Source organism: Astatotilapia calliptera, chromosome 20, assembly GCF_900246225.1.
Source record: "Astatotilapia calliptera chromosome 20, fAstCal1.2, whole genome shotgun sequence".
NCBI lineage: Eukaryota > Metazoa > Chordata > Actinopteri > Cichliformes > Cichlidae > Astatotilapia > Astatotilapia calliptera.
In genome coordinates, this window is record NC_039321.1 from 1,648,443 (window position 1) to 1,665,728 (window position 17,286).

The window sequence follows — 17,286 nt, forward strand, 5'->3', positions numbered from 1 at the left end:
GTTCACTGCTCGTAGACTTAAATTACACCTTTCTTGGCTGCTACTTCAAAGCACATTGTGCGCTGATGGGCACGACAGTAGAAAACGTTAAAGGCAGGCTGTAAGCTCCCATCCAATCAGAAGGTACGGGGAATTCACTGTGCAGTATCACATATGAGGCTGTGGAGTTTGGGGGTTTCCCATGAAGAGGAAATCTAAATCAGCATTAAGGATTCAACAATGATAAGCAGACAGTAGCTTCAGTGTGAGGTTTTCATTAGTTAGCACTCCGTAAAGCATGAAGAACCACACACACGTGAAACGGATCAGCCACAGACTCCATGTGCTTAAAGCTCCTGCAGACGGCCCAACCTCACGGTAGCCTAACAGTGGTTGGTAAAGTAGTGACGGCAGCCTGGGCATCAATACGCCATCAAGCAGGTCGTTTTAAGCTCCGAGTTTGTAGGTGACTTGTTTGTGTTTTTTCTATTTATATCATTTTCATTTGACAGCTTTTCAGATTGCAGTGTCCTTCTCATTTCCTTTGTTGGTCTGCTCTTATCCTGTAGTTCCTGTTTGTCCTGTTTTTTGATTCCCCTACTGCGAGTCCCGTTTTCACTTAAAGCACGAAGCTGTCCTCGCTCGTCTTCTCTGGGATCCTTCTTCCTGTTTTCACATTTCAAAACTTGACATCAGGCTTTCACACCTTCTTCTTTCTCCTTCCTGCATCATGTTGGCAGCAGGAGCTGACTGTTTGTTATTTAAGTCTATATTCACTCTGTAACAGATTACAAACAACGTCTAACTCAAATTTGGTTCCTTTTTAGTCTGGACTCGAGGTTAATTACCTTTATTTTACTGCGTCTCACCATCACTGTGTTTTAGAGCAGCTGTTTCATATGCACAGCGTTTCATGCACAAGAACTATAGAATGAGATACATTAAGATTGACTGCCAGCTGTGTTATGCCAGTCTCCATTCTCTGACAAACAGAGAGGAACTGTTGGGGTGCCTGGGTCGTCGACCCAGAGTTCTGAGTGTTCATTATTAAATGACAAAGAAAGTCGCCTTGATGCGACTTTTGTTGTGATTTGGCGCTATGTAAATAAAATAGAATTGAATTATTATTGGACTTTGATTTTTGCTTTGTTTATCACTTCCAGTCGTTTGGTTTCTTTGTCACAGTTGTGTTTTCGGGTTCTGTTCTGTTGCTGTATCTCTGTGTCGGTCTACGTCTCTGTTCCCTTTGTTGCAGTGCCTGCCTGTGAGTCTGTGTTATGTTTCCTGTTTTACTTTGAAAGTCTGTGTCTCATGTTAATGCATCTGGTCGTGCTTCCTTTGTCTCGTTAGGCCTGAGTTGCCCCAGCTGTTGTCCCTCCTGTTACCCTTTCCCTGATTGCTCCCTCTGTGTGTTTAAGCCCTGTGTTTCTCTGTGTCGCCATCTATCCTTATCTTGCTGTGTGTTCTGTTTGTGTAAGTTTACCTTGGAGTCTTAGTTTTGGTACCTTTTTGGAGTTCAGCATTAAAGCTGTATTTAAGTTCACCTTTTGTCTCCGAGTGTCTGCACACAGCCTTCAGGAGCAGCGGTGGAAGCGCAGGGTGACATGTTGTCTCCCCCACCATTTCTCTCTGGCAGTCTATTTTTAGGGAAGCAGTAACTGGGCTGCTGACAGCTCGCTCTGATTGGACAGAAGTGTCCCAGGGGTCGCAGGTATAAATTTACATAGTTCGATCTGAGTCTGTTTTAACCCTCACAGTCATTAAATCTGGGAGAGGACACGTTTGTGCTTTATTTCTGGAGGACGTGTTTTTGACTTACCTGAAGGACGAAACTCAAAATTTCAAATCAGTTAAAAACAACACCTGTGTTTATTAATAACTGTGCTCTGTAGAAAGTGTGGAAGTATTTCTTAATCACCTCCCTTTTGTTTTGAGTCTGCGTACCTGCAGTATTCGATCGCCCTCTCTGATGCGTCCGTTCTTGGCTGCGATGCTGTTTGGATTAACCTCGCATGAAAGAGAGAAGTGATACATTACCTCATAAGTTAGGAAAGAGATGCATTAATAATAAATTAATAAATACATGAGTAAGTCACTATAGGCTGGCCTAATTAATAGAAATTAGGAGAGGCTGGTTCTAAGAAGTAATGAATGAAGTCATTAAATGGATGCATTAAATGAGCGGTAACACTGTAGAACACCGTGAATAAGGCGCAGGTATCCTGTACTTGCAGGCAGCAAGTCAGGTTTTAGCAGGAAACAATAAAATAATTACGCTGTTAGACCACATGTACCCTGTGATTATGCACAGTTTTGTTTTTAGTTTTACAGGAAACAATAAAATAATAACAAAAAATAAAATTTTAAGTACTGGGTCATTTCATGGTAAATTTCCAGAAAATCAAGCAATATTTCCCCATTTTACATCTCATGTACCCTGTAAAATCATAAGTACAGGATACTAGAACCTTAGTCACTGCATAACACAAAGCACACCATAGAAACTACAGGATACTTACAGTGTACTTGTTTTATTGTTTTCTGCAAAAGCCTGACTTGCTGCCCTCAAACTGCACATAAGTACAGGGTACTTGCGCCTTATTCAAGGGTCGTGTTATAAAGTGTTACCAAATGATGTACAGAAAAACTACTAGAGAGTGAGTTTAGAGAGTGAATTAGTAAATGCACTAATGACTTTCAAATAAAGGGCTAAAAGAAGATAGGTTCCTGTCTCCTGTTACCTCCCCAACATAAATGCCAAGATCCTCCTCATCATCCGTCCTGTAGCAGACCGTCAGACCCAGCTTCTCCTGCTGGCTGGACTTGTACAGCTCCACCTCCTGCAGGAAACACAGGTAACACTGTTAGATGCTTCCTGGTGAGCCTCGCAGCTCTTCACGTAGCTTTGTTTGTTTGTTGATTCTGCAAGTGTGAAGCAGTTATTATCATGAATATTATCTGAGTGGCTCCCGTCTCCTTTACAGCTCAGTGTAAAGCTGAAACGGTCCAACATGACTTGCTTGTGAAAAATCTCACTGTTCTTTGTATCTGAACATTTGAAAAACCGTTGAGGCTCTCAGTCCATCCACTCTAACAGAGACCCAAATGCTTTTCTAAAGTTACTGACCCATAACCTGAAACTTCACACAGACCTGATCAGATAAAGTTTGTGTTGTCTGTTCTTTCACTGTATTTCATACGCTGACACACAGAACTTGCTAATAATTGATACGTGACAAATATGTTGAAGGGTGAGAGCATCCATGTTTGTGAGGGGAACAAGAGGGCAAATAAAAAGGTTAGGAGCGATAATGAGGTCAGAGAAATGGGATAAAAACGATTAAAATGTCTGATCGAACTGACTTTGAACAGAAACCTTATTGAAGGATAAAACTGAGCAGACAGAGCAAGTGAGCGCTCTTCAAAGACCACCGCAAACCATCAATAATAGGATGAGGCTTGTAAAGACCAGTTAAGACCATCACATATCCAGCAATCACCTCACTGGTTTTAGCTGGAGGGCATCAACAGAGGAAATGGACAGAGAGGAGAAGGTGATTTAGGAAGGAAATGAAGGATGAAATTCAAGGAAGGCAATTAAATCTGGAGATAAGGATGTAAGTAAGGGGGCACGCTATCTAATGATTGTAATTTGAAGAACTGAATGACAGAGGAAGTCTCTGATATACCAGCTGGAAAAGACGTTTCCACTTTGCTGACCTCTCTAATGACCAAACTGTCATTTGTCTGAGGAAACAGTCAAACCAGTGAAGCAGAAACAAAGAAAAGCGTCCATTCAGCCTAAAACAGCGGCTCATTAGATATTTATACACCAAAAATATGACGGATCTGACCTTTACTCACAAAATAAGTCATTTTGTTTCAGTCCCGCTCTCAATGGCCTGATTGTTGCTGCACAGGTATAAATGTCTGAATTCTTATATTTTTTACTTCAAGTGATTTTTTTCGTCTCTGACATCTTCCTCGTCTTTTTTCATGCTCCCTTTAAAAGAATGATCATTTCACTGGTTCCACCATGAGAAAAGGACAATGCAAAAATACTAAATCTGATACTGATAAATATTATACACAAGTTAATTTCATAAATTAAAAACAGACTAGTATCAGAGTACTAATGAACTACACCGCAGTCATGTGAGGCTGAGGTCAGCAGGGAGGAGGCTCAAAGGCACACTGGACAGGGATGGGAGCAGCTCGGTGTCCCACCAGAACAGCTGGAGGCGACTGCTGAAACCCGTCCTGGATGAGCAACAGAAAATGTGGATCGATGGAAATGTCGCCCACAAAGGTGCATGCAGAGTGAGCGCAGTAGACAGTTTAGTTTGGACTCAAATAGAGAGTGTGCTACTTTAAGTCTTAATATGCATCAGTTGTGAAAAATTATCTCCAGACCAACGAACAAAGATTTGTCTCGGAGACGTAAACTACCGTCTCCTACGCTGCAGTCAAATTCATCCACTGTGTGTCTCATATGGATCAAATTAAAATGTGAACACAGCCAGGCCAACCAATGTGTTTCAGTCTTATTCTGGATATCCTTCACATGCAGTGAAACAGTGAATGGTATCTTCTGTCTTGCTTTCACAGGGGAGACACGTGATTGAAAATGCATGAAAATTGAGTCTTTGCTCTGAGCTGACATGATGAACCACAGCTGGGAGCCCTGCTTTATATTCCAGACGTATTCATCAGGATAAGTGACTTGCATGTGGCTTTGTGCATGTATTTTTCATGGAGTCAGAAATTTGCCTCTGGGTATGTGGAGGTTCCTCTCAGGATGGGGCCCAGTGCTTGAAAAAGGTTGACAACCATTGTGTTAGTGAATGGGAAAAACTGCCGAAGGAATTTTTGGAGCATTTTCATTTTGTGTCATTTGGTTGTTGGAAATGCAGCTGACGCTTTCTCACCTCATATTGCAGGTCATCCTGCCTGTCCACCTCGTGGTTGGATACATCAAAGTAGTCATTGGGGTCGTTGTATTCAAACACACAGCTGGAGACAGAGAGGTGGGGGACAGAGGAACCGATCACCATTGTGTCCAGTGTTTGAGACATTTGTGGAATGTGTGGAAAGTTTTAAATCAATGTTGTTTTAGTGTGAAGAAATGACCACGAGTCAGAACGTACAACTCATTGATCTCGTACGGCACTGCCAGGTGAGGGAGGGGAGGTGATGGAGGAGGTGGTGGGGGAGAGGAGGAGCCTCCCTCACCATGGTGGTGGTGGTGACCTCTGCTTCTCCCCAGGGTCAGAGTGTTCTGGAAACTGATGTCAGTCTGCGTTGCATTGTCAACACAGTCAGGGATCGCCACCATGGCAACAGAAGAGACGGAGGAGCTGACCGTCCCGTTTCCGCACACCAACGTACCTGAGGAGGAGACGCAGGAGATTCAGGAGCACAGATGACGGAGCGGAGCCGAGTTTAAACTGAAACTCTTGGGACAAACTGAAATTTACACGTTATAATATTTTGTGATGATTTGAAGATGTCCCACATGGAACCACGTCCAAACAAACTGTATCCAAACAAGTAGTTATAATTTGGGGTGCTTATTGCTAACCCAGGCTTATCATGTACAGCAGAAAGATGTGAAAAGTGTAACTGACGTAGACGTGTTAGAAACTGCCCTTCCTCATTAGACTCTAATATGAGAATGATTGACTTTATAGCAGAAATAAATGTTAACTGGGCTACACACTCCTATCCTTTTGGTCACTTCTAGCTCCAACCTTTCATTTTGTCTTTGTCTTACTCTTCCAACTGTGAACCTGAGAATGTTTTCTAAGGAGCTTGGAAAGAAAAGCATCCGGACTTCTTTAAGTTGCTTGAAAACGTTTCACCTCTCATCCGAGAAGCTTCTTCAGTTCTAGGGTCAAACGGTGGAGAGTCCCAGGTTGGTGGTGCATGATCAGGTCAGCGAAATCAAAGGAGTAGCTTTGAGCTACAACCTTCAGAGGTGGCGTCTAACATGATGAAGAGTTCAGACGTCCTGCTATCACACAAAGTAGCAGTCCATCTGAAGCCAAACGCTGCCTTCACATTTCAGGCTTTGCTTTTTCTCAGATTTACTCAGCTGACCTTCAGAAGCTCTACAGAGAAGAGAACACCATGAACCCAGACTCCCAGCATTTACAGACTATTTGCACCTGTGATCTGTTGCTCACCAACATTTTCGTCCACATCAGACCTGGACTGTCTTTTCTATCTGCTGGAGATTTGCTCACAAACACAAATCACCTCTCCGCCCTCAATAACAGCTGCATTACATTTATGTCTTTTATCCTGTCTTCCTTCTCTCACCCCTCCCGGTCACAAGGTTTTGACTCAAACCATGATACTGGCCTTCACTAAGTCCTGCTGTGGTGGCTGATTTAGAGCCTAATCGGGCTAACTGACTCATATGAAAGGACCAAGTGGCAGTAGATGCGTTCACTGGCTGTGGGACCTTTCGATCGCCTTGCTTTCACTTTGCAGTTGTCTGAAATGTTACCTACTGATGGAGGTCTTTTCTTTTTCCCCACCGTCATCATGTGTGGCTCACAGGTGACTGTATGTTTTTCATAGTAATATTGCACAATATTGCATACATGTGTTTTCATCAGCAACTGTTTGCTCGAGTAACTGAAGTGAGCAGACTTGAAAGGAGGCAGGTGACGTGAGTGATAGTGAAACAGAGGCACGGATATTAAAACGCTGCAGTTACATCAGAAAAGATGGCTGAACTGCAGCAATGACACGAATATTTGATGCTAAGAGCGAGAGAGATGAAAAGTTTAAAGAAATGAGGGAGAAAGACGAGACAGATAAAATATCACAACAACATTAGCTTAAATGAGGCAGAATGAAAAGAAAAGGATGAAAAGATTAGCTGAGATGTAATGAGGCAAGAATATGGGAACGGTGAAAGAGAGAGCATTAAGTGTGGTTTGGGCTAAAAGTGAGGAAGAGAAGTGAGGATGAGACGGGAAAAGAAAGGAAAAAGGATTTGTGTCTGACAGAAACACAAAACTTCAAAGACAGGAGGAAGCACCTGTGAAAGAAGCAGGTAAAAGCACTGACACGGTCTGTGCTTTTGCATGCGTCTAATATCTGATAAACTGTTTACCTTTCCTCCTGTGACTTTTGCACCCCAGCCCAGACTGGCTCAAAGGCTCCTGGGAGTTTTGTGATTGGTCTAGCGGCAGCTGAGAGGGTCTTCTTCCTCTGAGCTAAAGAAGAATGCAGGTTTATCCAGCTTCATTTATATGCAGACAATGAACGCATGAAGAATAAATTAAGTTCACAAGGAAAACAAAAATCAGAGACGGTGATGAAATGTATGCAGACACAATAATTTAGCATCATATCAGAGGCTGATGAAAAAGAACTCAAACAGCCTTTAGCCAAACTCATGGACATGCATTTGGATTCAAATCAATAAACAAAAACACATTTAAAACAAGGAGGAAAAAAGAAAAGAATAAATTCTACTTTATTTAATTCAATCAGGATCTTTTTATTCTTTGAGTTGTGTTAAACTATTTTCTTGTATGAAGAATCAACATCTAATCTGATGCTTATCTTTGTTAAAAGCTCACTAATACTGGATGTGTTTAATGTTGTGGTGTTTTTCACTATGCTTCATATATATGTGTATATATAACCTCTGAGCACGGATCCATAGAGGCTGGGGTCTATCACACCAGGCAGGACCCCAGCCTGTGTAAAGATGCCCCAGAGACAATCCAGCACATAACAGCAGGGTGCAAGATGCTAGCAGGCAAGGCATACATGGAACGCCATAACCAAGTGGCCGGCATAGTGTACAGGAACATCTGTGCCGAGTATAACCTGGAAGTCCTGAGGTCAAAATGGGAGATGCCCCCAAGGGTGGTGGAGAATGACCGAGCTAAGATCCTGTGGGACTTCCAGATACAGACGGACAAGATGGTGGTGGCTAACCAACCGGACATAGTGGTGGTAGACAAACAGAAGAAGACGGCCGTAGTTGATGTAGCGGTTCGCAATGACAGCAACATCAGGAAGAAGGAACAAGCTGGAGAAATACCAAGAGCTCAGAGAAGAGCTCGAGAAAAATGTGGAAGGTGACGGTGGTCCCCGTGGTAATCGGAGCACTAGGTGCGGTGACTCCCAAACTAGGCGAGTGGCTCCAGCAGATCCCGGGAACAACATCGGAGATCTCTGTCCAGAAGAGCGCAGTCCTGGGAACAGCTAAGATACTGCGCAGGACCCTCAAGCTCCCAGGCCTCTGGTAGAGGACCCGAGCTGTGAGTGGACGAGGTGGGAACTTTCTTGGTGGGTTCTGTTTAGAATGACTGCTGCTCGGTCACTTACTGAACTTTGAACCTCTCTGATCTTATTAAAGAGAAACAGTGATAGAGCCCAACAGAAAACTGAAGAAAACACTCTGCTTATTTATTCTTTAATAAAATATTCTAAGCCAAGTCTTTCCACCTGTCACTGTGTAATATTCTACTGAGGGCTTTTTATTTAAAATGTTGTTCCTGTGAGATTAAAGGTTTTGGAATCAGAGGTGGAAGCTGTATTGTAAGAGTAAAGGAAGGTGTTGAAACATGGAGGCAGTGAATACAGAAAGCTTAAAATGTAGATGTGGAAACATGAAAGAGAGCTTCTGGTAGCGCAGAGAGCTGGCGCACACTTATCAGACCTTCCTCCGATAAATCAGTTATTAAAAACTGTGTAGGCGGCAGAGTGGGAGGAAATATTCTCTATCTGTCATCAGCTTTATGGGAGTGGAACCGTATTAAAGATGACAGATAGAAGGCGGATGGAGGGAAGCGGGACAGCAGGCAAAGAGGAAGAGAAGTCAGACACGGAGGAGGATCACTGGAAGCTGACGGATGGCAGCAGTGAGATCTACCTTTACGTTTCCGTGTCTGTCCATCGGCCGCAGGGAGCTACTCCAGCCTTTCTGCTAAGAGAGAGAAAGACACAGACTGATGGTCAGTGAGGTCACAGAGACGCCCTGGAGTTTGTCCAGGAACAGAAAACGAGACAAAATTCCTTTTTTTTCTTTTCTTGTCTAACACATGGAGAGATTTAATGTTTCCGAAGGGTTTTCCACATTTTAGGTGTAACATTCCTCATTGGCTGCACTGTGTTTAAAAACCACTCAAATATTTCATTTTTCCACCTGTTATTTTATAAATGCTATGAAATAAAAGGCGCACAAACACAATCAGGGTCTAATGTTTTTAACAATGAAATGACGTCTAAAAATAAAATAAACGTAAATAAATGTTTTTCTGTATTTTGTTACAAACTGGACGCACAGCTATGTTGTTGCTGATTTTATGCATTTGTAATAATGATGCGGTCAGTGTGTGTAGAAGTACTCTGTCTGACTGCTTGAAACACTTCTGCTTTTTGATCTGTGTGATGTCATCGTGAGGTGGTGTAAGAAGCTCCACCCACCTGCTGTTTGTGAGGAGCAGCCAAACAAAAGAAGAGAAGACGAGAGGCTGAACTGAGGGCTGCACTAAAGGAGCATTACATCCATCTATTCATTTTCTTCTGCTTATTCAATTCAGGGTCGTGTGGGGGCGGAGCCTGTCTGGGGCTGGGGGCACACCTTAGTCAGGTAGCGTCTCAGGGCTGACACAGAGCCACAGACAAACATTCACAGTCACATTTACTCCTGTAGAGAATCACCGTGTAACCTGACTGCATGTCTTTGGACTGTGGGAGCAAGTCGAAGTACCCGGAGCGCTATGATGTGCTGGAAATGAGTCGAATAGACGTCACTAAGATGATGGCAAACCACTGTTTTGCCTTTGTGCTCTGGCACTTTACAGATTTATAGCCATGTTCGACAGAATCTTTCTGACAAGCTGAGCTTAAAACAGGAGCTTCTGCTCCACTGAGGATCTTTGTGGATTTTTGGTGTCGCTGTTGGAGAGCTGTGATCAAACACTTCTCCCGGTTTTTGTTTTGGTCTGGATCAGAAAAGGAGGCGTCTCACAAACAGGACGTCGCTCCTGTCTGTGTTCAGCTTTTCTATCACAAATCAGTTTTCTCACCTTTCAACATCTGAAACTCAACATCTTCACCTGCACTAAACATTTTTTCTCCATCTGTGTATTTTTACTCAATTAATTGCAGTTTAATTACTTTTGGAATTATTCATAACTGGTATTTTTTCAAGTTATTGTTCGGGAACAACACGCAGTACTCCTATCCTGTACTCTGAGGGTAGCCTTCAGTCATTTTAAGCTATTCATGCAGTGTTAGGAAGACGCCACCCTCAACGTTACAAACTGAACCAAAAGGCTCAGATGACATCAGAAAAGCGCCTCTGCTGCCTCACAGCAGGACGGTCCTGGGTTTGAATCCACGGGCCGGCTGTGTGGGTTCTCTCTGGCTCACAGTACTCAGTCATGGGTGTGAGCATGAATGGTGCCCTCTCTGTGTTAGCCCTGGGAGGGGCTGGCGATCTGTTCACAGTGAACCATGAGCTTTACACTGAGTTCATTCATGAAGCATTTCTGCTTATTGATGCTGTTTTAAATAATTATCAGACAATTATCATCCATTTAGTGATCAGTCAGCAGCAGGAAGATGTGCAAACATGGCTGTTGTAGCATTTTGCACAAAAATATAAAATAGCAGAAAACCTGTTTTCATGTGATGTCACAAAGTGCAGCACCGTTCCTGTTAGCATTTTTAGCCCTGGTGAAAACATTACCACTAAGTAACCTCATGGTGGACATTATGATGGGACCTGCTCCACGTCCAGACTTCAGGTGTAGTGCCACATGTTACAGCACACAAACTGTCAAATGAAACCCACACAGTGTTTTGCACACTTAAGGCAGAACAGACGCCAATTTACAAGCTAGCCGCTCACCTCTAGTTGGCTCCCGCCTCAATCAACAGCTCGTGACAAGCATTTACGCAATGAGCTGCACACATTAGCATAAGTAATACAGCTGTAAGCAGAACAGAGGGTGTGCAGCCGTCACTCGGGGGGAGATATTACAGGAAACACCTGCTTAGAAATGAACATGCAGGTAATTATTTATGAGAATGTTCAGTGTTTCTACAGGTATGTGCTGTAATAATTAATGCACTGTATCTATTAGCTGCTCAGGCGTGCTGGAGTCAACACATCAGATTAATGTGTGCAGACACACACTCATCAAACTAATGCCTGGAGACACACATGCAGGAAGCAACTAAACGTACAGCCTAACCTGCTACTTCCAGGTGAGACACACCAGCTCATGAACACATGCATGGACCCACACAGACACACAGACACACACTCCTCCTCCTCCTCCCTGCCTTTGTTTCAGAGCTAATTGTTATGCATTACATGCCCTCTGCAGGTTGTCTGGCAGTGTGTGTGTGTGTGTGTGTGTGTGTGTGTGTGTGTGTGTGTGTGTGTGTGTGTGTGTGTGTGTGTGTGTCCGCGCACGCGCATCTGTACGTGTTTGTCAGTGAACATGAGGCTTGAGACGGTCAATATCCAGTCAATAATCACAATCATCTATCAGGCTCTCACTGTTATTGTGTGTTTCATCTCCCATTAAACACGCCTGCCTGGAATCTCTGCACTGACTAAAAACATTTCTGTGTGTGTGTGTGTGTGTGCGTGTGTGTGTGTGTGTGTGTGTGTGCGTGTGTGTGTGTGTGGTGTGTGTGTGTGTGTGTGTGTGCGTGTGTGTGTGTGTGTGTGTGTGTGTGTGTGTGCGTGTGTGTGTGTGTGCGTGTGTGCGCGTGTGTGCGTGTGTGTGTGTGTGTGTGTGTGCATATGGGACACAAACATTTGCTCTTTAGTGTGTTGTACAAAGGCTATGAGCTCATGTTTAAGTGTCCTGTGTTTTAACACTTGTTGGAAAATAACTGAGCGAGTTGGACTTTTTTGAAGAGCACCATTAAGTCCTTTTATATGACTCTGAATGTTTCACATTTAAATAAAGTAAAGAAGTTTTAAGGCAGAATGTTTCTAGTTAATTATTTCACGTTGCAGATTTAATATTTAAACAGTTGCTTTTTGGTTTTTAAGTTGAGCGACGTGCGCGTCTTAGCTGTCGCCTCTGATGGCACGGCTGGTGAGCACGCTGGCGTCACTGTGTTTGTTTGTGTGGATGTGGAACTTGACTCTGAGTGTGTGATTTTCTTGTCCATGATAATTATAGCACTCAAAACATCCCCCCCCCCCCCCCGCCGCGCTCCGGCTCATTACGGCGGCGTGCACGTGTGGCTACAGGACGATGACAATACTCGTCCCGACTGGGCTCTGCCACATTAGGCGGACAGAAATCACAGCTAAGTGGAGTGTGAAATTAATAATTGAATGAGAGAAAAGAGCTGACTGTTGCCTTTTGTTGGAAACAGCCCTTCTACTTTTCCCGTGAGAGAACCCCGACATCCGATGGAGCTTTCAGTTCAGCTGGATGAAACTCCATCAGAAGCCTGTTGTGTTTAAGATGGATTATTGATTGTATTCAACAAGTGGAAAGCATTCCTAAAATCATCCTTTTTAACCCTGTGGGGGAGACTCCTTTGCTGTTTGGCTCCTGACTTCTTCAGCCAATATTAACAAAGAACACATGATGTGTTCCTTTTTAATTAATAGGCGCAGCAGGTTCAGTTTGTCGAGAAAAACAAATGTGTTCTCCCATAAACAGAGTCGGGTTTACAATCCTTCTGCTCACATAAAAGGCCCCATCTTATCTTAATGACGTGATAGTACCATAACACCAAATTAACAAAACCCCAACCCTAAATCCATCACAGGAAGCTCAGCATGAAGAGTGCAGTTTTAGGCATGTGAAGAACACAAACCTTTAAAAGGATGACTGGACTCTATTATTCCTGCACTTGGGCTCAACGTTTACCAGCTGACACAAACGGCCGTCACAGCCGAGTCTGACATGAGACTTGACGTGCAAACAGGCAGCAGAACTGATTAGAGCGAAAGTAGAGACGAGTAAAAGCTGCCACTGAAGCAGACGGTGCGCTGAGACTTTACAGGCCTGCTGGGCTTTTGAGTAAAATGACTGCCATCAGCTTTAAGCTGCTCTGATCGTCGTGGCACGTGGAGCCGCCGGTGACTCCTTTTATTGTTCTGCATTGTTGTTGCCGTGTTTTCAGTGTTTCCGTTTGCATCAGCAGCTCCTGGGGCTTCAACACGTTTCTTCTCTCTGCTCATTAACTATTTACTGATGCCATCAACACACACTTCCACCACATCTATCAGCACACACGCAGAACTAGTTCCACATGAACACATTTTCCTGTCATTTATCTTTTTCACCCACCCGGTCTCTATAGCGCATGAACACACAAACAGGCGAGAGAGATGTGTGAGGGATCCATTTTTCATTTCAGAGCACGCCGAGGGGAAAGCAGAGATACTATAATCATACCCGAAGGAGAGAGAGAGAGCAGCAGGAGGAGACGGGAGCGGTCAGAGAGGAAGAAAGAGGAGATGGAGGATGAAATCAGGACAAACTGCAAGAAAAATGAGGAGTAGAAAGAGAGAAAATGGGGGATGGGTGACAAAGAAGATGAAAAAAGGAGTGAATGGCACTCTGATTTCTCTTTCTCACCTCTTTCAGTTATCTGGACTTTCAGAGTCTAATAGCAGTCAAGCTGAGGTTTGAAGAATAGACCTGAAGATTAGTGGAAACTACAAAGAGGCCCTCAGTGGAGAACTGACTTCATTTAGAGGAGGGCTGCTGCGGCGGCATGCTCAGCCTCTGTGGTCAGTCTGCATCCACCTGTTTTTGGACAGGTCTCTAATTTCTACACATACATTTATGAGCAGAAAAAGCAAAAACATTCTTTTGAATGCTTCCATAAAACGACTGCGATTAAGAATCTCTTTGCACACATGGACACATGGACGGGTGACGCAACAACACTAACCAAACCTAACCAAGCAGGCTGTGAAAAGTCAGACACAAACTTGAATCTGAACTTTGAGAATCGTTGCTCCGGCGTCCTCACACAGATTCAGCCCATTATTTTTGTTCAGCAAAGCAGAACAAGCACCATTAAAACGAGGTGATGGTAAACCAGTGAAGCTGCTAGCAGGGGGAGGATGGTACTAAGACTGGTGCTGCTGAAAATTAAGTGATATTAATGTTTTCTGACAGGTTGACATAAGAAAAGAGGCCTTTCTTACACCGATTTTCTTAATTATTTCAAACATTTTTAATATATTTTTACAGACTGACATCGAGCATCCAAACATGGTGACTGTAGGTCTGTGTCTCTATAGCAACCCCACATCTCAGCTTTATTATTATAAAATAAAAAGTAATTGAAACTTTTAAAAAGTCCTCCCAGCTCACACCTGTGACGATGATCCAGACTCAAAGCTTTAAAAATGAATCATAATCGCTGCAATCATTAAATAATCAATGAGCAAAATTAAGTGTGATTGAAACACAGCTAGCATCTGAAACTGGGCCAGGCTTCAGTGGACACCGTCCAGCTTGTTTTCAGTCATTATACTCAAATTACACTCAGTCGTGATTATTATGATCAACGTTTACATTTAAATCGAGCTGGGATTTCAGTAAACGTGACATTTTTTTCTTGGTTACTGCATTTTTTTATTTTTTTGGAGAACAGACATCTAAGAATTTAAAAACGTGCACATTTACACGTCCCGTCAAACAACGCAGACGCACTTTGTCCAACCTTTGTTCACACGAACACCTCAGCTCACATTCTCACAGCAAAATCACATCTGTTGTGTTCAACATTGAGTGGAGTCTCCACAGAGCTCCAACCCACTGAAAACCTCCAGCGTTTCCTTGAAACACTCTTAATTATGATTCATGATTCAAACATTTCCATTTTAGCTTCCAGGCATTTCACTGATGCTTCTGCCGGAGCAGCAATAATCCACAACGTTCCTCCTACACAACATCTGTTCCTTGTTGTCGGCCTGACTGATGGAGCCTGTTTGTAACAGACGGGAGGAAACAACAAGTCTTTAAACAGCATCGAAACCAGCAGCTCCTCAACTCACAAAAGCATTTTAAGATCAGATAGCTTGATGGTTCGGTTTGCTAAGGTCAGCTTGGGCATCACATAAAAGCTCATATTCAGGCTATTCATAGACGTGGATATTGAAACGATCCAGCAAGAGCTTGGTTTTCATGGGCAGCTGTATGTCAGACTCGCTGCCCTTTGACTCTGTTCAAGCCATTTATGGACAGGGTTTCTAGAAATAGCCAAGGATGTCAGATTTCAGTCTCAGCATCTCATCACTGTTTCCTGTGGTCCTGTTGGCTTCATCTTCATTGAGCTGTGAAGGGTTTGCATCCCAGTGAAGTGAGTCGGGGGAGAATCAGCACCTCCAAGTCTGAGGCCGTGTTTCTCATCTTAAAAGCGCTGAGACGAGTTGAGCAGGGAAAGAGTGAAAGATGTGCTGCAGGTGCTGCTCTGGTCTGATGTGATGTGATGATGAGAAAACAGATTGTTTAAAAAGTGAATGTATGGATTTTAAAATGCACAAACATCAAAGTTACACAAATAATAAAATAAAGTAACATAATAAACAAGGTGAATATTCAACAGTGAGTCATGAAAACTAAATGTGAACTGAAACATTATGAACCAAGAAAGTTTGGAGATAATTAGACTGATGCTGCTGTTTTGGCAATCTCACTATTATGTACAGAGACATAATAGTGAGACGGGGTTGTCCTGTGGAAGTGAAAGTCTATAAAAATGACAAAGCAAAATGCAAACTACTCTGCAGGGCTATGAAATCAGGTTAACAAACACAGAACAGCAATTACTGAAACACATGAAGTCTACACAGTCCACACTGGCAGAGTACTAGCTGGAAGCTATTACAGCATTTTACTAGTAATTAAACCACCATCGTGGTGCAACTCCAGAGACACTCCGGGGCCTGATCAACCCTGGCAGGGCCTCCTTGGATGAGGGTGTCTAGCGATAACGGCCGAAACAGCCGATGAATCCAAGGTCCACTACTGACGATGTGTCCCACGTTTTAAAATGATAATCTAGATCAGATCTCTAATCGCTAACCCTAACCAAGGAAGAAAAAATGGCAAATTAGCCTGGGTTAAAGACCGAAAGTCGAGGCGCACAACGATGTGTGCTGCTGGTAAAGTTTCTGGGCTTTCCTCTTAACAGCCATCCTTTAAGATTTTCTCCAGTTAAAGCAATGCATGATCAGGGACTGTAACATCTGGTCCTTTTACTGAATCAGAATTCCAGCCTCCTAATGTGAACTTTGACCCTTTGTGAAAGAGGACCATTATGAGTCTGTAAGCTTTGTTTGGAGACTCTGGATGATGTTGTCCATGTGCCATTGTTTAAGTTTCCAACACTGAGGCAGCATGCACACAAACATGTACCAACGAGACTAATTTTACAAAGGAGGGAAAACGACATATTCAGACTTCTAGCAGGTTCCTTCAGCCTCTGGAAGGAGGAAATCGTTTTGGACGTGTGCATCCTTTTCCCCTCCAGCTCCGCTGTCACATCCATACTTTCTCTGCCTCTGTTGCCGTGCACTTTGCTCAGACACTGTAGACACATCTGGCTTTAAGAAGAAACACAGCTGGATACTTTTTCCTCATCCTTTTACCCAATTACAAGAACCTCTCTGACACTGAAGAAATCAGCTCCCTGCAGAAATGTGACTGTTGCCCATGTGCATGTAGATAAATGACCAGACTGAAAACTGAGATCTGACTCACACCAGCCAGTTCACCAGTCTTCGCACTGAGCGTGTGTCCTGGCACCCAACTGCTGCTACAGACCAGAGCTTTTCTTTAAGGATCATTTTACTCAAACAACCACAAAAACACTCTTTCTACTCTCTAATGGTTTCTAGCTTTACAGAAAGCTTTTGTTTCATGCAAGTTTGAGATGCCCTCCTTTAATGCACTGCTCCACTCAAGTGTCTGTGTGGAAATGTGAACACAGACACTTGTGCACTTTTCCAAGTCAGTTGGTGGCTAGTGACAGAGGGGAAAACGTACATTTAACGATGCCAATTATTAGGTTGTTTTTTTAACAAAGACATAAATAAGAAGAAAAAATGATAAACATTTGTGGAGAAGAGGATTCAGTGACATGGAGGCGGTCTCAGACCAGGCCCTGATTAATCAGAGGTTTTTTAAGGCGGAACGCCGGCACATCGAGCAAACAGACTTAAATCCTACGTCCTTCAATGTCCTTCGATTCAGTAACCAGAGGAAAATGTTACACAGTGTTCAGACTGAAAGTGCCCCGGGCTTGTTTGAGCGGCAGTGTGCACAGGCG

The 17,286-nt window shown here is 43.3% G+C and overlaps 1 protein-coding gene across 3 annotated transcripts in view; it reads right to left on the reverse strand.

Annotated features, from left to right (window-relative positions):
- Positions 1 to 17,286, reverse strand: part of pdzd4 (PDZ domain containing 4) — a 50,874-nt gene that overhangs the window by 12,155 nt on the left and 21,433 nt on the right. For 2 of the 3 annotated variants that reach the window (XM_026154500.1, XM_026154497.1), the window contains exons 3-8: positions 8,882 to 8,935; positions 7,106 to 7,208; positions 5,127 to 5,367; positions 4,908 to 4,992; positions 2,721 to 2,819; positions 1,924 to 1,986 (exon numbers count right to left, since the gene is read on the reverse strand). In XM_026154500.1, coding sequence (XP_026010285.1) covers positions 1,924 to 1,986; positions 2,721 to 2,819; positions 4,908 to 4,992; positions 5,127 to 5,367; positions 7,106 to 7,208; positions 8,882 to 8,935 — 645 coding nt within the window. The remainder of the gene's footprint in view (positions 1 to 1,923; positions 1,987 to 2,720; positions 2,820 to 4,907; positions 4,993 to 5,126; positions 5,368 to 7,105; positions 7,209 to 8,881; positions 8,936 to 17,286) is intronic. The other variant, XM_026154499.1, reaches the window with a different exon arrangement.